This window comes from Entelurus aequoreus, linkage group LG16 (assembly GCF_033978785.1).
Source record: "Entelurus aequoreus isolate RoL-2023_Sb linkage group LG16, RoL_Eaeq_v1.1, whole genome shotgun sequence".
Classification (NCBI taxonomy): Eukaryota; Metazoa; Chordata; class Actinopteri; order Syngnathiformes; family Syngnathidae; genus Entelurus; species Entelurus aequoreus.
This window is the reverse complement of record NC_084746.1, coordinates 27,841,552-27,865,174: the sequence shown is the minus strand read 5'-3', so window position 1 is coordinate 27,865,174 and position 23,623 is coordinate 27,841,552. Positions and strand designations below refer to the sequence as shown.

Here is a 23,623-nt window from a genome sequence, read left to right as displayed (position 1 = left end):
AACCGATATACCGTACAACTAAGGTTGAATTTAGAAACAGTTTTCCCATAAGAAGTTCAATAATTTTAATGTAGAAGCACAGTTATCTTAAATACTTGACAGTTCGAAACAGTTATTCCAGACAGTAGTGAATTTAAAAGTACATAGGTCCAGTTTTTAAATCTTAATCATAGCATCAAATAAGTATAGAAAATAATGGACATCCACAGGTATCCATATCGCCTATTGAAATTCTGGTATCCTGACAACTAATGTTCTCTCTAAGGTGCACGCCTGTGCAATTGTGCACTGCTCACGAGTCCTCCGCGCACGGCAAACCTATACAGTACAAAATCCAACCTAAACAATTAATTTTTCAATGCAACTTTTTGAGTGAAATATTGCAACAGTCACAACAGATAAAACATTTATGAACACTTTTTGGTAAATATTGTAAATTCTGACGAGACGTTTTAAGGAGGACAAGGTGCTTCACATCAACAATCACTTTATTGAGCAAAACTGGTCATTGTCTGCCGTGACTACATTAAAACTTCAGAAACAAAACTACTATCCTTCAAAGCTGTTCACTTTCTGTCGTAATCATGCCAAATAAGAAATCTGTCATATCAAAAGTAGCTGCTCTCTCTCTTTCACTTGGCAAACACACACAGATAGTGGTACGTTCATGGCCACACAAAAAGTCGGACAAATCCAATACCACACGTAAACTGTAACTGCAAGGCTGTTACAGTATAAAAAGACTAACACTCTGCCGTATAATGTCACTAATGGTGCGTTATGCATGTCACTGTTTTGCAGGTTAGCTTATATTAACAGTGCAGCAGGGTTACAAGCGGTAAATGATGATCAATCTTATGGTGAAAAATTCACACTGCTCTATCTGATTAGTGGTTATTCTAGTGTCATTTATCAAGAATGTTAATTTATGTTTTAATTTTTGCTCTTAATAAATTGCACAAATGCTAGTAAATAGTGTGTAATGATGCTTGTGCTACAGAACACATTTCATTGTTCAACATGTAAATGTTTAAATTTGAAGGTGAACAAAATTTGATCTCTGAATGTATACGTCTCAAACACTTCATAAGCAGGACCCCCATCCAGATATACAAAATATACAGATAATGAAAAAGAAGATTTTCATTGTTTTTATTGAAAGTGTGCCACGTCTCTTTATATTAGACTAACTAGCCAAATCATTATCATTAACTAATAACACCCAAAGCTAATGCGAGTGCACTGTTACGTACGTAAGTGGTTACATCATTACGTCTCATAAGCCATAAGAGGGCGGGATATAATGGTCAAAATACATTGGAAAGTTAGAGCCCTCTAGGCATCTGTGTAAATATTGCGAACAGTCCCTTTAAGTTGTCATGAAGTGTGCTTTAGGACAGGTGTGGCCAAAGTGTGTATGTCTGATGTTGCTCACATATGTGGTCCATGGAATGCTCAGAGAGTTTGTGCGTTTGCTCAGACACACGAAAAATTAGGGGGAACATTGGTGACAACTCTATATCTTATTATTATACTGGTAAGTCCCGGAGATACAATAGGTCAGTGGTTCTTAACCTTGTTGGAGGTACCAAACCCCACCAGTTTCATATGCGCATTCAACGAACCCTTCTTTAGTGAAAAATAAAACTTTTTTTTTTCAAATTCAAGACAAAGCTATATGTTTTTGGTAACACTTTAGTATGGGGAACATATTCTAAGTAACAAAGACTTAATTTATAGTTATTTGGTTAGGGTCAAGGTTAGAGGGTTAGGGTTATAATTAGGGATGATGTTTGATAAGGAATTATCGAGTTCGAGCCTATTATCAAATCCTCTTATCGAACCGATTCCTTATCGATTCTCTTATCGAGTCCAGATAGGTTGTTGTATATGAGAAAAAAACACAATATTTGGTTTAACAAAAGCTCACTTTTATTATATAAGAAAAAAATAAAATCTAATAAATAAATAAATAGTGACTGTTACCCACCTAAAAAAATAAAATAAAATAAATAAATATTGACTGTTGTTACCCAAAGTATAAAGTGGGATTTTTTTCAGAAAAACAAATATATACAGTAACACAAAAACAACCTGTCTCTGTGATCACTATAGGTGTATAAATAATAATATAGTGTTAAATAAAATCAGTCCCTTGGGCACAAAACTGAAAATAATACAGCTCTCCAAAAAGTGCACTTCTGCTGCTATTTGACATAACTGTTTGTTATGATGCTTTGACATTTTTGCACTTTATTTCTTTATTGAAAGAAAATTCTATGAAGAGAAAAGTTGTTTGCAAATGTGGTTACAATGCTAAAAAATGAAAAGTTAAAGCTAAAAAAAGAAATACACTTTATTGAGTTAACATTATTTCTTTATGGGGGAAAAATGTTATGAGCTAGAGAATACAACAACTACACTACCCAGCATGCAACGGGAGTTACGAGCATGCGCGGTAGCCCCGAAAAGTGTTGCATGTTGCCACGCTGTGAAAGTAAACGTCAAGAACTCAGCCAACACGCATCGTCTGCATTATTTATAATTAGACAAACAACACATCTACAGTGTGATTTTGTTTTGTTTACAAGGAAAGAAAAACAAAAGTTAAAAAAGGGAGATGTCATATATGTATGTGCTGCGGTTGTTTTAAGAACGTTGCGACAGCTGCCGTAAAGGAGGTGCGTTGCTAGCCTGGTTGCTATGTTTCCGGTTGGTGGTAAAAGTGTTCGTCATATGTTTTACCCTGCTAAAATCTCTCAGTAAAGTTATTCATTGGATTATACCTTTTGTTTTGAACGTTATTACACCTTGGAGCGCTTTTTCCCGTCCATTTTTTTCCTGCTTTCGCTATCTGAGCCTAATGACTGAGCTACGTGACTGATTTCTTGTGATGTCACACGGAGCATTTCTGGTCGGGACGGGATTCGTTCCGAGGGATTCGAATAAAGAACCAACTCTTTTCTTTACTATAGTGGTCTCGATAACGGGTACCGGTTCTCAAAAAGGGATTTGAGTCCAAGGACTCGGTTCTTTTCTTATCGAACAACCGAGAAAACCGGTTTCGAGTATCATCCCTAGTTATAATAAGGCCATGCCGAATAAGGCATTAATAAGTACTTAATAATGACTAGTTAAGAGCCAATATGTTACTAATTTGCATGTTAATAAGCAACTAATTAATGGTGGCGAAGTTGGTAGAGTGGCCGTGCCAGCAATCGGAGGGTTGCTGGTTGCTGGTTACTGGGGTTCAATCCCCACCTTCTACCATCCTAGTCACGTTCGTTGTGTCCTTGGACAAGACACTTCACCCTTGCTCCTGATGGCTGCTGGTTAGCGCCTTGCATGGCAGCTCCCGCCATCAGTGTGTGAATGTGTGTGTGAATGGGTGAATGTGGTAATACTGTCAAAGCGCTTTGAGTACCTTGAAGGTAGAAAAGCGCTATACAAGTATAACCCATTTATCATTTATAATATGTTTCCCATACTAAAGTGTTACCATGTTTTTTTACTGGTGCATAAAATGAACCGTGCATGAACATCACCTTGTTCAAACAACAAAACCAACACAGTACATAAACTCACAACAAATTACACACCTGCAAAACAGTCAGCTGTTGCCGTATCCGTAATACCGATAGGGAGAAGTTTGTATTTACACGATGAGTCGGGTGTGTTTTGACCTCCGCCGAACCCCTGAGGCCGACTCACCGAACCCCTAGGGTTCGATCAAACCCAGGTTAAGAACCACTGCAATAGGTATTGAAGTGTGTTGGACAAAATCTAGCCTTGATGCTGGAATTTAGACCGTTTAAAGGGCTTTCAGTAAGCCCTACTGGTAACTGTGTTTGGTGTCTATCTTTAATGTTACTGAGCTGGGTTTATCCATGCGTGTGTGTCTCCACAAAGCGCTGTTGTGCCCTTTTTACATATAAAGTATCACTCTGTAGGTACTTGTCCAAAGAATTATATGCCATGTATCATATACAACAATGTATGATTAAGGAGTGAGACAGAAAGACACAAACGTTAGCAACTCTAGCATAGCTTTTGAGCTACGGTGCTAACATAATGCATCATTTTAGGTTAGCCGTGCTACTAGAGAAGAAGTTAATATGTCGAACTTACAGCTTAATTACTTTTCTGACTGACAGATAACTAGCAGGGCTACAGGCTTTTTTTTAATTACAGTGCTGTCCTCCGTGATGTGGTGGCTGTATACACTGGTTGGGCTCATCTTGCTAAGATTTAATCAGAGGCGGTATCGTGTCCATGAGGAAGGAGATTTTTATCTTTCATGACATGAAAACCAGCAACTTAAATTGCGACCGTTTTTGGAAACCTCTTTTCTTAAAAATGGAGCAAACAACTTAGCTGTTAAGATAATTTTTTCCATGTTTGGTGCTCATAAAGAGGCTCCAATAAGGAGCCTGTAAGTCACGTTTTAACATTCACTTTCGTTCCAGTGCAAACCTAAGTCAACCACATAAATGTATTGCATACACACCATTAACTTTAATAGTTGCTGATTGGGTCATGGAGACAAAGCTCTTCACATTGCAAGTAATCACAACTGACTTGGGGGTGTTACAAGCCATATTGATATTGACTTGATTGCTGGTTCATTGTACTGAGCAGCCAGGACAGAGAATAGACTTTTAAATAGAGATTTCATTTTTATAATGATTATTCATGTGTCTCTCTAGGAAACAAACCCCATATTCCTGTTCAACAAAGAGATGATCTTGTCTGACCGGGATCCCACCATCCCCAAAACCACCTTCTCCATTGAGAGTGAGATTCAGGTGAAGGTGGAAGAGTCCCTTCTGATGCCAGCTGTCTTTCACACCGTTGCCTCTCGAACACAACTTGCTCTGGTAATTTATGATAGTTGGACTTATTAGAGAGTGCAATTGTTCAACAAATAATTTTTTTGGGTAAATTAACATCATAAACCTATGTTGTCCTGGAGGATACATTGTGGTAGCTTTGAATCAACCGTAACAACTTTGAATATAAGCTGCATCGTTCAACTGTTGTCCAAATAACCAATGTTGTTGTGTCCATTTCATGTGTGCAGGAAATGTTTGAAGTTGCCAACAAACTTAGCTCGTTCTGTGAACGTTTGGTTCATGATGAACACCTCCAGCACCAAGGCTGGGCCGCCATAATGGCAAACCTGGACGACTGCTCCATGTCCTATCAGAAGCTTCTTATGAAATTTGACTCTGCATACGCCTCGTATCAGCACGACTTGGAAGAAATTAAGTTCAAACTGACTAGGTAAGTGTTGACGTAGTCATGTACGGAGGATACAAAGAGTTTTATGTTAAGATAGTGGTTATGTGTGTGACTTATTGTAGGCTGGGGACAGCAGTCTCTGTGATGGCCAGGATACCCCTGCTGGAATGCTTGACAAGACAAAGTCACAGAGAGAACTTAAAGAAGTCCGCCTCCACTCCAGATAAAGATTCGATTGAGACCGAAGAAGAAAAATCTACAGACTCCGTGCTGTGTGCCACAGATACTCAGGGGGCTCGCAAGGTACCAGGTTCCACCGCGTCAGAGAAGCACGGAGGGGCTGGTAGCCAGGACAGAAATCCATTGATGGACAGCTGTGGGCTGAGAGCTGCCCTTCTGGACGAATGTACTGCAGCCCACTTCAATGTCACACTTTTAGACTGGATCAATGTGCAGGATCGCCCCAACGACGTGGAGTCTGTTGTCAGGAAATGCTTCGATTCCATCAATAGGGTGAGAGTATTTCTTTATTCCTTTAAGTCGTTGTTGGTGGATAAAACTCGTGCTATAAATGTTTTCCTCATAGCTCGATCCGCGGATCATTCAACCTTTCCTGGGAGACAGTCGTGACACAATTGCCAAACTGGATAATCAAAACATGAAAGCCATCAAAGGGCTGGAGGACAGGCTGTACGCGCTCGACCAGATGATCGCCAGCTGCAAGAAGCTGGTCAACGAACAAAAAGAACTTGCTCAGGTATGCAGAGTTGGTGATAACTACTGTGGTGAGCACTATCAGGTTAGAGCCCACCAGGGCAGTTTATTTCCAGCTCCTGTAAAATCAAATCCAAATACAATGAAACTTTAAACATTCAATAGATGGATGAATCTCAATCCAGTTGTCCCCACTGATGTTTATATGTGTTTCTGACAGGGATTTTTAGCAAATCAGAAGCGTGCTGAAAACCTGAAGGATACATCTGTTCTGCCCGACTTGTGTCTGAGTCACACCAACCAGCTGATGATCATGCTTAACAACCACCGCAAGCTGCTGGACATCAAAAAGAAGTGCACCACCGCCAAACAAGAACTAGCAAACAACCTCCAAGTCCGACTCAAGTAACCCAAACCCGGGCTCTGATCGACTGCTTTGTAGTATTCTATTTTTTTAATGACTGTTGCCTTGATCTTCCTTTTAGATGGTGCTGCTATGTGATGCTTCACGCAGACCAGGATGGCGAGAAGCTCCAGGCTCTGTTTCGGCTCCTCACGGAACTCATGGAAAGGGTGCGGGTGGTGGAAGCCCTCAGCACTGTGCCCCAGATGTACTGCTTGGCGGTGGTGGAAGTCGTTAGAAGGAAGATGTTCATGCGACACTACAGAGAGGTCAGTATGCTACAGAATCTCTGGGAAGACTTGTATGTATGACTGTAGTGGTTGTTTGCAGTTATATGCTGCTGCATTGTATCATACTAGGGGTGTTTATAATACTTGTGTTGCTAGAATGAAACAATTATGGACGTCCCAATCCAATTTTTTCACTCCCGATACGATACAGATATTGAGCCGTTACGATATGAGGATACATCATACATACTTTTGTTATTTTGTAGTGTGAAATGTTAGAAAAGGCTTGATCAAGTGGAAATAATTAAGAGATCAATATGGCAAACATTAACCTTTGAATTGTCAACTGTCAGAAATGCAGTCTTTAAGTTAAAGTGGAGTGGTAATTGTTATATTTACAAATGGTGTGTTTTAGACTGCAATATTGTTCAATTAAGGACACTTATTACATATGTCTAGCTTGTGTGGTACATTGTGTGCTTAGCTGTTGTGTAGCTGCTAGCTCCTGATAGCCTTTAGCACCTATATCCAGCTGGCAGCCCGCGGGCCACATCCAGCCCGCCAAAGCTTTTAATTTGGCCCGCTGAACATCGCCCAAATAGGCTTTACGAAACCATTCAAACAAGGATTGCTCATGTATGAAGTACTCCCGCCACCCCACAGGGGAAAACAGCGAGGCATGTATGTCACAATGAAGCAGCAGTGGGGTGAGTAGAATAAGCCTACTCATTCAACCCTGAAAAAACCCCCAAATAAATAGCAAAAATTGGATTTTTAACAACGACTACACAAAGTATGAATGTTCTGCCCAAAGCAAAACCTGGAGTCATTGTTTACTGGCGGACCTTTTAAGTGACGGACACATTGGTCCAGAAAAGCAGCAAGAATGGTAGGAATCTTAGTGCGTAAGCTTCGTCACAAAACTTGGTCAAACATTTGTAAGTACCGTATTTTCCGCACCATAAGCCGCCCCGTGTTGTAAGCCGCACCTTCAATGAATGGCATATTTCAAAACTTTGTTTACCTATTAGCCGCCCCGTGTTATTAGCCGCACCTACGCTACGCTAAAGGGAATGTCAAAAAAACAGTCAGATAGGTCAGTCAAACTTTAATAATATATCACAAACCAGCGTTCTAACAACTCTGTTCACTCCCAAAATGTAATGTGCAAATGTGCAATCACAAAAATAGTAACACTCAAAATAGTGCAGAGCAATAGCAACATCAATAACTCAACGTTGCTCGAACGTTAGTGTCACACAACACACAAAATAAACATTTAAAGCTCACTTTCTGAAGTTATTACTCATCCACAAATCCCTCAAATTCTTCTTCTTCGGTGTGCTTCACTTGTTTTTTGACACCATCTATGATGTGGACGCGCATGCAGTCATAGATCAACAGGGACGGAGCTGCGTGAAAAAAGTCACCGGGTCTCTTCGCTCATTTTTTCTTCATCCATCCATCCTTTCGAGTTAGCTTTTATGATGACGCCGGCTGGAAAGTTCTCTTTTGGCAAGGTCTTCCTTTTGAATATCACCGTGGGTGGAAGTTTCTGGCCGTTAGCATGGCAAGCTAGAACCACAGTAGGACGACTTCTCATTCCCTGTGGTGCGAATATTCACCGTACGTGTTCCCGTTGTATCCACAGTGCGGTTCACATGAAGATCAAAAGTCAGTGGAACCTTGTACATGTGTCTCTTAGGAGACATTTTGTGGTCTTTACAGAAACACAGAAATGAAATGAAACGTAATATCCGCGCGCTTCTTCTTCTACGGGGGCGGGTGCTCACCTTGGCGGTTGCTTACAGTAGAAGAAGAAGCGCTTCCTCTTCTATGGGGGCGGTTGCTTACCGTAGAAGAAGAAGCGCTTCCTCTTTTACGGGGAAAAAAGATGGCGGCTGTTTACCGTAGTTGCGAGACCTAAACTTTATGAAAATAAATATTAATATTAATCCATATATAAGGCGCACCGGGTTATTAGCCGCACTGTCAGCTTTTGAGAAAAATTGTGGTTTTTAGGTGCGGCCTATGGTGCGGAAAATACGGTAGATATTGTGCAAAAAGATATTTAGTCTGTTTTGTATTGAAATTGCTGACTTTGTCATGTCTTTTGTATTCGTGGTCGTGTTGGTTTTTGTCTGCGAGTAACTATGCCGAACCACATTAGCGCTAAATTTGACCAGTAGAGGGCGACAACGCTACACCTTAGGTTTAACTGTGATAAGTCACATACAATGTGTGCATTGTTTGGTGTGTGAATGTTGTAAACATTTGTAGTTTATTGTGTTAATATATTGACACAAAACCTTCAATTTTATTATATAAAATACACAATGGATGTTATACTTGTGTTATGTTTATCTTATGTTTATATTTTCAGTATTACAAACTTAAATGAAGGAAGAAGTGTGGAGAAATAAAACTGAGGAAGGAAAACAATGCAACAGAAGGAACATTAATCCTAACTTCTAGAGCTTCTGTTTCTTTATATTGTTAACTAGCTGCACCCACTGGAAACAAGTGCAGAGGACAGAATAATGAATTTATTGACAGTGCAGTGTGAAAGCCAATGTTTTTACTTTGCAATTAAGTAAACACAGTCTCAAAGGAATATAACCTGCGGAGGCACTTTCTGATGAAACATCCCCATTTCAATGTCCAGCCCCTGAGCCCTTGGGCTTTTGAAACTGTGGCCCTTTTCAATATGTAGTTGAATATCCCTAGCCTATAGCCTACAAGGTTTACCTTTTGTAAATTATTTCACTAAAATACAAGAAAATAACAACATTGTGTGCCTGTTGGAGGACATTAAGATGTTATTTGGCGGTCGAGCATTGTACAGGTAAATGTGCTGCAGGACTGCTTGTATCGGAGCACTTACCGTATTTTTCGAAGTATAAGTCGCTCCGGAGTATAAGTCGCACCGGCTGAAAATGCATAATAAAGAAGGAAAAAAACATATATAAGTCGCATAAGTATAAGTATAAGTCACATTTTTTGGGGAAATGTATTTGATAAAACCCAACACCAAGAATAGACATTTGAAAGGCAATTTAAAATAAATAAAGAATAGTGAACAACAGGCTGAATAAGTGTACGTTATATGACGCATAAATAACCAACTGAGAACGTGCCTGGTATGTTAACGTAACATATTATGGTAAGAGTCATTCAAATAACTATAACATATAGAACATGCTATACGTTTACCAAACAATCTGTCACTCCCAATCGCTAAATCCGATGAAATCTTATACGTCTAGTCTCTTACGTGAATGAGCTAAATAATATTATTTGATATTTTACGGTAATGTGTTAATAATTTCACACAAGTCGCTCCTGAGTATAAGTCGCACCCCCGGCCAAACTATAAAAAAAATTGTGACTTATAGTCCGAAAAATACGGTACATCGGAGACTTTACATGCAAGATGATATAATCCGATACATTAGTACCTCAAATTACGAGCTTCATTGGTTCTATGACCGAGCTCTTAACTCAAAACACTTGTACCTCAAATCAACGTCACCCACTTAAATTATTTGAAATCAATTTCATTTGTGTTTTGCCCCCCAAAACACAACATTTTTTACATGTAACATGCCTTTTAAAAAGAAAAGCTAACTTTTGAATAACAAATATTTTATGAAAAACAAAACAAAAGAATGTACTATTAACAACTACGGTAGTTTTATACAGTAGTGAAATGCTAATGTACAGCATTTAGGATTCATTTATTGTCATTACACATGCATAAAATAGTTTAGAGTAACAAGACGTGGTTTAGCTCCAAATCCAAAAGTGCAATAATTTGTACCCATTATTTGTATAATATGTAAAGAATAAATACTTTTACTATACAGAAATATACAAAATAGAATGGAGAGTGGAAATCTACTCTATCCCCTTCTAGCTGCTTCCCCATCAAACACCAATATCAGCTTTTACATATTTTCATTGATAAATGTCAACCATTTAGTAATTATTTTAATATTCTTGGCTGGCGTTAGACGCCTGCTGCTGTACTATGGTGCAGACCAGCAGTGATACGCTCGAATTGTCTTGCCAAGTTGGCAACTTGCTCTGTAATGGTTTTGATGATTTCTTTCTTTAATTCAGGGAATATCATCCACTTTTTTTCTCTACACTGTCTTTCACACTCACTTTTTTCCTTACCAAGATTGAAAAAAGAAAGTTATGTCATCTATAGCTGTAAACTAATGCTAGCAAGTAAGACCAGTTGTTTTGTGCAGATTTTACGGGGTTCACTGCGGCATTTTCTACTTGAACTAATGGCGGGGATGCTTGTAACTCATATTTTGGCTTGCAACTTCAAGGAGAACTGCACTTTTTTGGAAATGTTGCTTATTGGTCACAATCCTTATGCGCATTCTAATTTGTAATAATCTGCTTGTTCTGGTTGGCTAGCAATGCTGCTAATGGGAGCAATTCATTCTGCCTCTAAATCATTTTAAAAATGCATCCAAAAACCGCGGACATTGTTATTGTAAGATCGAACACAGAGGAACATAGTAACACATCACCTTCCTCACAGACACACTCAGTCTCACACTGCTACGGCATTAGCAAGAGGAAAGCTAGCTTATGCATCAGCAGCTGAATACCTTTTGACTTTGTAATGCTCAACGCAATGCGATAGGACACCAATCTGTACCGACTGAAACACATGAATAATCATATTACAGTATTTGTAAAGTATCGAAATGATTTTGTTTGTACACAGCGAGCTCAACAGTGTATGTAGTTGTAGTAACAAGCATGATGTGCTGCATGTATCATAATCAACATTATGGTGACTTACCCGATGGACGGATTTCCGTTTGGTCCAGCTGGCCGGCGAAGTTTTCAGTTGATTTTGAGTTGGTGGAAATTTTTTTTTTTACTACTGCAGGGTTTGTAAGCGCAAACACTTAGTTTTTCATTGTGATGCAGTTTCTTTGAGCAGTGTCTTCCTCGCCAGATACAAGAAGCATTTGCATCGATAATAACTAACATTGTGTGCCACTCAATGCAGCAGATGCACTCCATTTCCGCCGGCATAGCTTGGCTCCAAGCTCCTCATTTACACTGCCTAGGCATGCTGGTTCTAACTGTCTCTGCTGCAACGTTTTACTCTCCCTTTGTGCTCGCTCAGCTTTTGTAACCAGTGGTTCATCATTCGTATATTCAGGTTCAAAAAGAAAAGGTGGTCAATCCCTATTTGTCCAAAAAGAGTTGTCTATGTAATCTATTATGAAGTCTGCAATGATTAGAAAACACGCGTGTTTGTTGCCGGAAGTAGGAACACGCATTAGTTGATAGAAGTAAGAAGTGTGTTGCTATGAGCAATTAAATCAATGTGCCCAGGAATGAGGTTCTGGAAATGTTGAAATTTACCAAAATACGGTAAATATTAAACATAGTACATATTGTTATAAATGTGTCTGTTACTACATTATATATATATATATATATATATATATATATATATATATATATATATATATATATATATATATATATATATATATATATATATATATATATATAGTTACAGCGTGTGAATAAAATGTTTAATGGAGGGTTTTTGAAGTTGTTTAATGTGCTTTGAAGGCAACATAGGTGACTCCTATTAGCTGCATTGTTAGCCAAATCTTGCGAGTGTTCTTTTTTTAATCTTCTGAATCCTAAAAGAAAAAGAAGATTGTGAACGATAGGCAAAATTCCAGGAAAGTGCAGTTCCCCTTTAAAGCATAACAATTAGCCAAGTGACAGCTCATATCTCAAACACTCTTAATTTGGGGCACTTTTTAGTTGAGGAACCACTGAACTTGTTTTTCCGTTGATATCAAACAAATATTGGATAGGGGCATCCATAAAAAATAACTTGTTGTATAAATGTTTTTTTTTTCAGTGGGCCTATGCACTGGTGAAAGATGGCAAACAGCTGTACGAGGCTGAGAAGTTCAAAAGGGAGACCTTTGGGAAACTCTTCAGTAAGTCTAAACAACGCTTGATGTCTTACTTGAGAACATGTTGATGTCATACATCAGTTTAGCTTGAACATCTTTTACCTTCTTCAGGAAAGTCCTTCCTCAGAAATCGCCTGTTTCGAGGGCTAGACGCATGGCCTCCAACATCATTTTGTGTAAGTCTTCATCAGTCTTGTTTAAACTACATTTTTAGGGAATATTAACTTTGGTTCTGATTTGTTCATAGACACGGAAACCTCGAAGATTTGATGATGAGCTTCCAGACATCTCTCTTGACGACTTGCAGTACTTGAAATCTTGTTGTCCTGTGGAGGTGCAGCCTTTCCTCATGTAAGACACCTTGCTATCAGCTGACATTGCCAGTTGCCAATAATGTATAACATGTTGCAGTTGACAGTCCGGCTTTCTGTAACTAATATGCTGAATATGCTCTATGGAAGATTACCAACTTTCTCTGTGTATTTTTGTGGTAAAATCTGGTAGGGTTCCGACAATGTGTGACTTTGAGCCCTTGAATCGGCACGTGGAGAAGCTACATTTGCTGGTCCAAGCAGCACACAGTTTGGATGAGATGTCTCAAACTATGACTGACCTGCTAAGTGAACAAAGTGTGAGTGCAAGTCAATCAAATTGTCACGAAAAGTTGTCCAGCCATCAAATGTGTGTCTAAAATGTAGACGCACTGGACCTTTAAAAATGCTTAAAAACTTGTACTGATACATTTTGAATAAAATACTCTACTGTATATGGTCAAAATAAGTTCTATGTAAGTATTGGTAACCCATGCACATAGCACACTACTTATTGCAAGGGTATTTAGCCCACACCCCCAACGAACGACCATCATATTCAACTTGATTGTAGTGTTTTTGGTAGGTAATCAATTAACCTGCTTTAACTATTTAACTGCCATTGATGCATTAAGGTCAATTTAAAATATGTCAGAATATTTCGTATATTATCATATTGTCTTCATATGGAAACTTTCCAGAAATGTAGCAGGAATATTGCACTCTTTTCCAAACCTAATCTTAACTTCAACAAATAATTAGATTGATAAAATGATGAAGAGGTGCACGCCAATAGTTGTCTCCATATTGGGTTCTCAACCAACTTATCTCAGAGCTGCTTCAGAATTTATTTTAAACTGTGTGACTAAATGTGTCAACTACTTCTACCAGCAGTTATAGTCAGGCTGAGCTATGGTAGACTTTAAGTCGTTGTAAATATCAAATTTAATGTACACTTTTTATATTTTGACACTCTTTACCCTGGATATTGTTAGAGACCCCTATTTGCTGAGAGGAAGTTGCTTGTTGATTGATCAACAGTAGATGATACTTACATATTGAGTTTAACAACTAATTGGAAACGGCAGGAAGTCATTACTCAATATAACTGTCTAATTCACGGTGTCCTAAAAGAAACCATCACACAGCAAATCCGGTAAATAGTGGAGGATAATAAACAAATATGTTAACCCTAAACATGTACTATTTACAGAAAAGTGCCAAAAAGTATGCTGGGAGCCACCATCACTCTCATGGCGAGGAGTGCTTCCAGTTTTTCCAGAATTCTTTGCAGCACTTATGTAAAAAGTTGCTTAAGTTATGTGTTTAGAGTTAACATAATTGTTGTTAATAATTCCCCATAGTACTGTATTTTTCTGACTATAAGGCGCACTTAAAATCTTTAATTTTCTCAAAAATCCACAGTACGCCTTATTACACGGTGCGCCTTGTGTATGAATTATTTCTGGTTGTGCTGACCTCAAACCAATTTTATATGGTACATGGTATAATGATAAATGTGACCAGTAGATGGCAGTCACACATCAGATACGTGTGGCTGCAGGTTGAATGAAGCCTGTTCAATAAATGAATCCAGCAAGCACTGGTATGTCCAAAACTTTGATGTTTCATTGAGAATATAGAACATTGCACACGGCGCTCAAAAATCTGTCAAAATGTTTTAGTACTACGTTGGTATGCTACGAAGCTGCACCGCTTAATGGATTGTTGGAGCATTACGGTTACCTTAGTCAGCTCTGCTTCAACATACCAGTATTTTTGTTGAAGCATAGCATAGTTGACCCCAAAATCTGCACCTATCAAAAGACATTTTATCTGGCGTTTTGTTTTGAATTATTATGCAAAACCAGCTTTTTTTACCTATTTGTTTGTGCTGTTGTGTATTTGGGATATGCATAAGTCCAGAAAATTTTAGCAAGTCCACCCGCCATCGCATTCCGCGCCGGAGTCAATAAGCTCCTTCTTTTTCTCTGTCCTCTTGTTGTGGGGCATTCATCCTCTGCTATCGCCATTTCTTATACACTGTAGTGTAGAGTTCTAACTTATATCCGTCAGTAGACTTGCTATGAAGCACTAAAAACTACCAGTACAACAAAGATGATGGGGAGAAGAACCTGTTGAAGTGGAGCCACGTAAATAAGACACAAAACAGCGCATCAGAAAATGGCTTAACATCACATCTTGTTTGTGGTGCTGTAATTTTTTGTGTTAATTCTGTGACTGTAGTTAGTATTCTGTCTTAGTTAGTATTCAGGATTGCTACACTATACATAATATTCCATTTAATTAGACTTCTCTTATACATCATTTAAAGTTTATCAGAACATTCCTAATCTTGAAATGTCACTTGTGATCTTTTACCATTTGTTTTTTACGTTCTTCTTTTAAGGCGTCCTGTAGTCATAGTGCGCAGAGGTCAACTCTTTGGACGCCTCATTCTGCAGAGGGTCGGGCAACGCAGTCCAAAACCCCCTCCTCTCTCAACCTTAAAGGACCCAGCTGTCAGCCACCCCATGTTCCTGCCCCAGGCCTCTTGGAGGACCTTTCTCCAGACAGCATCGATGCACAAACATTTGACTTTGAAACCATCGGCCACCCCAACATGCAGCCTGGCTCCCTTGACTTGGATTCCCTGGCAGAGAGCCCCGAGTCTGACTTCATGTCTGCCGTCAACGAGTTTGTGATCGAAGAGAGCCTGAAATCCCCGAACCCCATCAGTGACCCCACGAGCCCCGAAATGATGGTGGAATCCTTGTATTCCTCAGTTATCAATGCCATCGACAACAAGCGCATGCAAGACACCACAACGCTCGAGAGGGAGAACTTCAGGATCACGGTTCTCCATCATGTTATTGACCGCTATCGATTGGCTGCGGAGGAGTCTCATTCCAATTTGAGGTGTGTGAAGGATGACCTGTTTTGTCTTCGAAGTCAGGTCTTGAAAGAACAAAATGACTTTAGCCTTGCCCTGAAGAGTATGAGCGCAGATGTTCACAACGTTGTGGACGACGTTTGCCACACGCTTAAGCTTGAGCTGAAAGAACAACATCAGAGCGAGATCGTCGCCATTCAGCAGGCGTTTGAGAAGCAGATCCGCTCTCTAAAGGAGGAAAACTTGGACCACCAGAATATAGTGCGAGATGTGCAGCGGGCCATGCTGGACTTGGAGGGGCTCATGGAGCGCAAAGAGAAAGAACTTATGCAGCTGGAGAGCGACAAGGCACAGTGGCTCAACACAGAGGCAAGCCTGAAAGAGAAGATGAAGAAGATGGAACAGCTAAAGAGCGACCAAGCCGCAGAGTTCGAGACCCTCTTGGATTCCAGAGACTCTCTGAAAATGCAGCTTGAGAATCTGCATTTTGAGATTGAACGTGGCCAGCAGAAGATCAGGCAGGAATTAGAGGCTGTCGAGCAGACGCACTTAAAGGAGTTTGCGGACAGAATGATGCAGGAACATATGTCACAACTGGACACCGTCACTACGGATCATCAGGAGTCTATGGAACACCTTGCTGCTGAAAATAGGGCTAAGCTAAATGAGATAACAGAACACTACAACTCTGCTCAAAAAGAGAAGGATCTTGAAATAGAAGACCTGAAGGCTTGCATTGCTGAGCTCGCAGAACTGCGATGCAAATTAGAGATGGATATTGCACTCAAAGAGACTGTAGCAGAGGAGGTGAGGGCCCTATTGGAGGACACCAAGAGGCAGCAGACGGAGGCTATGAAGTCCCAGGTAGCCTCCGAGGTGCAAGTCCTCAATGAAGAGCTCACAAAGGTCAAACAGGAGCTTCAGGTGAAAAACGAGGAGTACGAGACAGACCGAGCCAAGCTGAAGAGCCTTTTAAAGATTGAGAAGGACAACTGCATCTCTGATCTGGTGGACAGGCATGAAGAGGAGATCGCCCTGTTGCGAGGCGAACTCTCTTCCTTGCAGCATCAGGCACAGGATACTGACCGGAGCCACGCAGAGCAGCTGCAGAACCTTAAACATGAGCTGGACCACAAAGTGTTGGCGCTAAATGACGAAAAGGAAGTACAGATGTCGAAGTTTCAAGAACTGGAACAGGAGTTAAGGACTGTGAGCAGGAACTTACAGGAAGAAAACAACCTTTTGACAAAGAAACTAGAGGACACATCCCCAGATGCATTGAAAGAGCTGCAGCTGCAAAAGGACAAAATGAATAAGAAGCTATTGGATAGGATTAGACAACTTGAAGACGAGTTTAATGACAGGCAGGTCTCATCGAGGTAAATGCATACAACAACAACACATCCATCTAAACGTACATATCTGAAGTACAAAATCTGATCGTACTGTTGTCTGCTTTACAGCGATGCAGGGTTGCCACTGTGCGCTGATAGTTGCATGGGTGCACCTCTCTCTCTGGACTCAGCACTACAGGAGCGGCTGCAGCAGGAGAGGGCCTCCCTGCAGACGCAGCTGGAGCTCCTGGAGAGGAGAAAGAATGAGGAGATTCAGAACCTCAAGACCTCTTTAATTGCAGAACAGCAGGTACTTTTGATATGGACCCATCACCCAGCCATCCCTATATCATTTGTATTGGCTCTTTGCAAGGTTTCTTTGCTGTCACCAACTATGCATGTAGGAAACTTGAATACCTTTTAATCCCACAACATATGTACAAACCTCTCAAAGAATGAATGACACTTACTGCCGTACTATTCATTTGCATCTAAAGTCTTTTTTTTTAATTCTTCAGACTAACTTCAACACAGTTCTGACTCGTGAGAGGCTGAAGAAGGAGCAGGTCATCAGTGAACTTATAAAGAAGCTGGAAGGTGTCACCCAACAGCAGGAAAAGGACAAAGGTAAGAGATAGAGATGTGATGTTTGTGAAGGAATTAAATTAGACTTAGAATTAGACAAACTTTAATGATCTACAAGGCTAATTGTTCCACACAGTAGCTCAGTTACAAAGGATGGAAAGGATAATGCACACAAGGGCACAAAAAGAGGGCGAAAACAAAAGGTACAATATATAAATGTATATAATATCAATGTTTTGAACGGCTCTTTTAAGTGAACGAAGAAAACAGATTGTCATTTGCGAGCCATTTTATAAACATAAACTGCCCATGCATGTGCCACCTGACTGGACTGGAAAATTAGTCAGAGTCAAGAAATTGTAACGCCATTTGGATTCACTTTTCTGTGTAATTGTTCTGCTGTGGATTCAAGTAGTAGTTCAGGTGTACACACACTAGATACGGTGGTACAGTTTTGCTTGCACATTATTGCAATTATCTGGTCCTTATTTTGCACTATTTTATTATTTTTGTATACATATAAACATATTAGTTGTACATGTTTCTTTACTTGTGAGCTACAAAGTTTTGAAGTTGAGGGAAAATTCAAAATAGTGATCTCATTGTCAATGCATGCGAGATGGGATATTACACCGGGATATTACACCATCTTAAATTATGATCAATGTTACAGAATAATTCCCATTCTTAGAGAATATATTGGTGAAATGTGTAAATGTACGTTATTTGGATACAAATCTTTTTTTATAACTGATACCAGTGACCGTTTACTTGATATAAACAAGTTACTTAAAAAAAAAAAAAAAAAAAGAAATACAACAATGAGCCAGTCTTTTGAACGGCTCTTTGAAAAGAACTGTTCCTTGGCATCCATAAATCCCATCTCTAGTAAGAGACTTGCGTATTCTCTGAACAGCCTTAAAATTGCCTTTTACCCCATTTTTTGTTCTTGTAGCTCTGATAGAGACTCTATCTGAGGACAGAGCGAGTGTCATGCAGGAGAAGAAGCACCTGGAAGAAGAGCTCAATCGCCTGCGCAGCATCGCTCTGGTCTCCTCGGCCTTCTTCACCGGCAACCCCTTAGCTCAGGATATGGGTGAAGAAGTGGTGGGGGCGTGCGCCTCCGAGCTCCTGGCTGACAGCGACCGACTTGTCTCTGTCGCGGTCTTGAGGGATGAGGAGCACGTAGACTCAGCAGTGGAGGCGAGCATGGTGACAGTCCAGTACGTATCAGCTTCTATATTACCATTTATTAACTCTGATATAAGGAGTTATAGTACAAGTTCCTGTATCCTTTAATGACTCTACATCTTTTGTGTGTGTGTGTAGCGACAACATCCTGATGTCAGAGGAAAAACAGAGGATACGCCTACTAGAGAAGGTATTTAAACACACAGATGTAGCATAAGCCAATCTTGGATAAGTAAATTATCCTCTGGCATGTTTCCACTAAAATAGGAGTATAAATGTGACATAGCAGCGCTAAACAAAAGACAATATTGGAGCCTATCTATCAGTGACAATTTAGTGACAATTCTGTCAGCCATTTAATCAACAGCAACTGTTAACCCAATAAATGGTATGAATTGTCAATAGAACTGTACTTCTTGGTGTAAAAATAAGTCTAAAGCAGAGGTTTGAGGTGTGAAATGTGAGGCAGGCCTCCTAGGTTCAGCCCCAGAATACTCTAGGACAGGGGTCGGCAACCCGCGGCTCTTTAGTGGCTCTTTAGTGGCTCTCTGGAGCTTTTTTAAAAATGTATGAAAAATGGAAAAAGATGAGGGGGAAAAAACAAGTTTTTGTTTTAATATGGTTTCCGTAGGAGGACAAACATGACGCAAACCTCCCTAATTGTTATAAAGCAAGGGTGTCCAAAGTGCGGCCCGGGGGCCATTTGCGGCCCGCAGCTAATTGTTTACCGGCCCGCCACACATTCTGGAAAAACAATTGTAAAAATAAAAAAGAACATCAAAAAAAGTGGAATGAGGTGAAATATAATGAGAAAAAGTTGCAATGTTGACACAAAAGCTGCCATGCAGGCTGTTTTTTTTTTCTTTTTTTGCCATTGCTCAAAAAAAAAAATAATGACAAAAAATCCATGTTATAATGAATTATTTTCAGGGCTCCAATTACTTCAAATATTTCACTTTAAAATGTTTTATGTGGTAAATATTGCATATATTGTGTAGTAGCCATATAAAAACATCAAAGTTTTCTTTGACAAAAGCGCATAAAACAAACAAAATAATAGTTCCAGCATAAAATCGACAGATATATCTGAAGTTAAAGTTGAAGAAAAACCTAATAAAAATTTATCACTTTATGAGTGGGGCACCTTTTGAATCCCAAATATATTCAGTGATTTTTTATTTATCTTTTCACTGTGATTACTCAAAAATATGAAATAATTAAAATCAATGGTGTCCTGCATTATTGATCTTTTAGGGCTCTAATTACTAAATACTACATATTTCAGTTTTACTATAAAAAAACTAAGTTGTTTTTGACAGAAAAGCCATAAAACATTTTTTTAAATTTGTATTACTTGAAGTTGATATAGAGGTTCACTGTAAGCGTTAAATAATTAAAAAATAATAATAATCTGACTTATTTTTAACATTTTAATGACTGAGACCCTTTATGGTCCCCGGGACCCCTAAAGGTAAAATAAATAAAAAATGCATATATTTTGTTATGGTTTGAAAATGAAAAATATCAAAATGGCCCCACATACTTTCATTTTTCCGTGTGCGGCCCTCAGTGGAAAAAGTTTGGACACTCCTGTTATAAAGCACACTGTTTATATTAAACATGCTTCACTGATTTGAGTATTTGGTGAGCGCCGTTTTGTCCTACTAATTTTGGTGGTCCTTGAACTCACCATAGTTTGTTTACATGTATAACTTTCTCCGACTTTCTAGAACGTATTTTATGCCACTTCTTTTTCTGTCTCATTTTGTCCACCAAACTTTTAACCGTTGTGCATGAATGCACAAAGGTGAGTTTTGTTGATGTTATTGACTTGTGTGGAGTGCTAATCAGACATATTTGGTCACTGCATGACTGCAAGCTAATCGATGCTAACATGCTATTTAGGCTAGCTATATATACATATTGCAGCATTATGCCTCATTGTAGGTAATTTAGTTTCCTTTAAGTCATCTTAATTCAATTTATATCTCATGACACACTATCTGTATGTAATATGGCTTTTAATTTTTTGCGGCTCCAGACAGATTTGTTTTTGTATTTTTGGTCCAATATGGCTCTTTCAACATTTTGGGTTGCCGACCCCTGCTCTAGGAAAAACTTAGCAGCTTCAGAAAAATAAAGAAAAAACATTGTTTTTAAACCTGCTAAGCCAGGGGTCGGCAAACCAAAATGTTGAAAGAGCCATATTGGACCAAATATACAAAAAACAAATCTGTCTGGAGCCGCAAAAAAATAAAAGCTGTATATAAGTCTTATAATGAAGGCAACACATGATGTAAGTGTCTTTATTAGCTGTAGTAGCCTACTATCAAAATGACTATATGTCGCAGGCTGAAGCAAATCTTCGTTGACGGAAATGTTGAAATGTAATATTTATTTTACACATTTTTACAAAATTAGAAACCATTAGTAAATCAGAGGCTACTCAGAAGGTGAGATAACTATTGGAAATTACTGGCTTTTAATGGCCAAAGGTATGTATGTATGTGTGTGTCCAAGTTAAAGGAAACGGCAGGCTGTTTTATTTTAATAGATTTATTACAATCTTTGGAAAGCTCTGTAATGTTTGCTGTGGTCTGGAACAACATGGAATACAAACAATTATCTGAAATGCAGCCAATATTACATACAGATAATGTGTCATGAGAAATGCAAAACTAAATTATATACAAAGAGGATAAAAGTAAAGGATATTAAATTAGCTCAAATATACCTACAGATGAGAGATAATGATGCAATATGTACATACAGCTAGCCTAAATAGCATGTTAGCATTCATTATCTTGCAATCATGCACTGACCAAATATGCCTGATTAGCACTCACTCCAGCAAGTCAATAACATCAACAAAGCGCACCTTTGTGCATTGACGCACGGTATAAAATGTTTTGGTTGACAAAATGAGACGAAGGAGTGGAAGATTTTACATGTAAACAAACTTTTGTGTCACAGTCCACACTACGGTGAGTTCAAGAACCGCCAAAATCAGTAGGACAAAACGATGTTCACCAAATACTCTCATCAGTGGAGCATACACACAAACATATTCAAACAATTGGGGAGGTTTGTGTCATGTTTGTCCTCAAACAAAAAACATACTTAAACAAAAAAATATATTTTTCCCTCATCTTTATCCATTTTCAATCCTTTTTAAAAAATGCTCCAGGGAGCCACTAGGGCGACGCTAAAGAGCTGCATGCGGCTCGAGAGTCATGACTCGCTGAGCCCCATGCTAAGTTAACTTTAGTTATGTCAAATGCAAAATGAATTTATAGTTCCTATGATGAGACTCCATAAAATATCCTCTAGGAAAAGGCTGGAGGGGACGCCCTAGTCGTGTTATATTCTCTAAGTGGAGGCTCTAAACAAGCTGTTTTGTTTGCATGCACTAATAAATAATTGTTTCTTTCAGACCCTACACATGAAGGAGGAAGAGAACAAGCGCCTCAATCAAAGACTGGTTAGTCAATCTTTTGTGCTATACTAGAACTTCTCCACTAGGTGGCAGTACCATCAAAGAGTAAAAACATGACTATATTTTAGCCTTTTGGCTTCAAGCTTGAGGAAACTGACTGACTAAATGAGTGAAATCACAATATAGCATTTATTGATTCATCTAGTTTATATTTCTATAACATATAACTAACATATAACATTGATCTTTTTTTCATAGATGTCTCAAAGCATGTCGTCTGTGTCTTCTCGGCACTCAGACAAAATCGCCATCCGAGAGTAAGTGAATGAATCAATTCACGTGTCAATGCTTTTTTTTAATCTAGAAAAATAAGTGGGAGTGTCAGTAGATGCAACGTAATTTTACTCTGAATGACATGAGTGTACTTTGGTGTGGGTCTTTTCACCCTTTTTGTGTCTATGTGTCAGTTTCCAGGTAAGCGATCTGGTTCTAATCATCCTGGATGAAAGACATGACAACTACGTCCTGTTCACCGTCGGTCCAACACTTTATTTCCTGCACTCTGAGTCGCTCACTGCACTGGACCTCAAACCAGGTCAGATTTAGTCCATCACCACTCTATTAGTTACAAGTATTCATTTAAATGTCTTATGTGCTTAATGGGTATGTTTTGTTGTTTAGCAACAGGGACAACAAGGCGGCCGTGGGTGCTTGGAAAGGTGATGGAGAAGGAGTATTGCCAGGCCAAAAAGGTATTTCATCCAAATAAATAAATACAATAGCTTTCAAATACTAATAGTTAATTACAAGCATTATTTTTTACATATGGAGTTTAAGATTTCTGCCTCACAAAGTCCTTCCTGTGTTTTCTTACCAGGCCCAGAACAGGTTCAAGGTTCCTTTAGGAACCAAATTCTACAGAGTCAAAGCTATTCCATGGAACAGAAAAGTATAATATATGAGTCATAACAGGCAGATTGTTTTTTTTGTTTTTTTTTATTTTGAAAGAAAAACAACATTTCTTGAATAATGGAAAAAAACGATACCTGTAGGTCAGCATCATTCAATTTTATTTTTAAACACTCACCTGATGCCACTTTTTTGTGTTTTCCTTTAAACCCCAAATTTGGTTGTGTGGACCAAATGCTATTAACATAATTAGGGCCTTACCCTATTTAATGTGGCATTAAGCCATATGACTTGCGTGTACAAACTGAACAACATTTGGATGTTAAGCATTAGTTTGCATTATCAGCATTTGTCCTTTTGTGGAAAATACTGTGTCATTATCAAGATAATTCAATGGAAAA

General features: G+C 39.0%; 1 protein-coding gene across 3 annotated transcripts in view; it reads left to right on the top strand.

The window, feature by feature from the left end:
- The window catches only part of rb1cc1 (RB1-inducible coiled-coil 1), a 28,133-nt gene that overhangs the window by 4,038 nt on the left and 472 nt on the right, over positions 1 to 23,623 (top strand). For 2 of the 3 annotated variants that reach the window (XM_062022518.1, XM_062022517.1), the window contains exons 4-23: positions 4,707 to 4,877; positions 5,081 to 5,283; positions 5,364 to 5,754; positions 5,828 to 5,998; positions 6,176 to 6,360; positions 6,441 to 6,627; positions 12,506 to 12,587; positions 12,675 to 12,739; positions 12,811 to 12,914; positions 13,068 to 13,194; positions 15,285 to 17,146; positions 17,231 to 17,411; positions 17,620 to 17,728; positions 18,642 to 18,909; positions 19,016 to 19,067; positions 22,311 to 22,358; positions 22,572 to 22,630; positions 22,781 to 22,908; positions 22,995 to 23,065; positions 23,191 to 23,623. The exon at positions 23,191 to 23,623 is cut by the window's right edge and continues 472 nt beyond it. In XM_062022518.1, coding sequence (XP_061878502.1) covers positions 4,707 to 4,877; positions 5,081 to 5,283; positions 5,364 to 5,754; positions 5,828 to 5,998; positions 6,176 to 6,360; positions 6,441 to 6,627; positions 12,506 to 12,587; positions 12,675 to 12,739; positions 12,811 to 12,914; positions 13,068 to 13,194; positions 15,285 to 17,146; positions 17,231 to 17,411; positions 17,620 to 17,728; positions 18,642 to 18,909; positions 19,016 to 19,067; positions 22,311 to 22,358; positions 22,572 to 22,630; positions 22,781 to 22,908; positions 22,995 to 23,065; positions 23,191 to 23,268 — 4,542 coding nt within the window. In that variant the 3' untranslated portion in view covers positions 23,269 to 23,623. The remainder of the gene's footprint in view (positions 1 to 4,706; positions 4,878 to 5,080; positions 5,284 to 5,363; positions 5,755 to 5,827; positions 5,999 to 6,175; positions 6,361 to 6,440; positions 6,628 to 12,505; positions 12,588 to 12,674; positions 12,740 to 12,810; positions 12,915 to 13,067; positions 13,195 to 15,284; positions 17,147 to 17,230; positions 17,412 to 17,619; positions 17,729 to 18,641; positions 18,910 to 19,015; positions 19,068 to 22,310; positions 22,359 to 22,571; positions 22,631 to 22,780; positions 22,909 to 22,994; positions 23,066 to 23,190) is intronic. The other variant, XM_062022520.1, reaches the window with a different exon arrangement.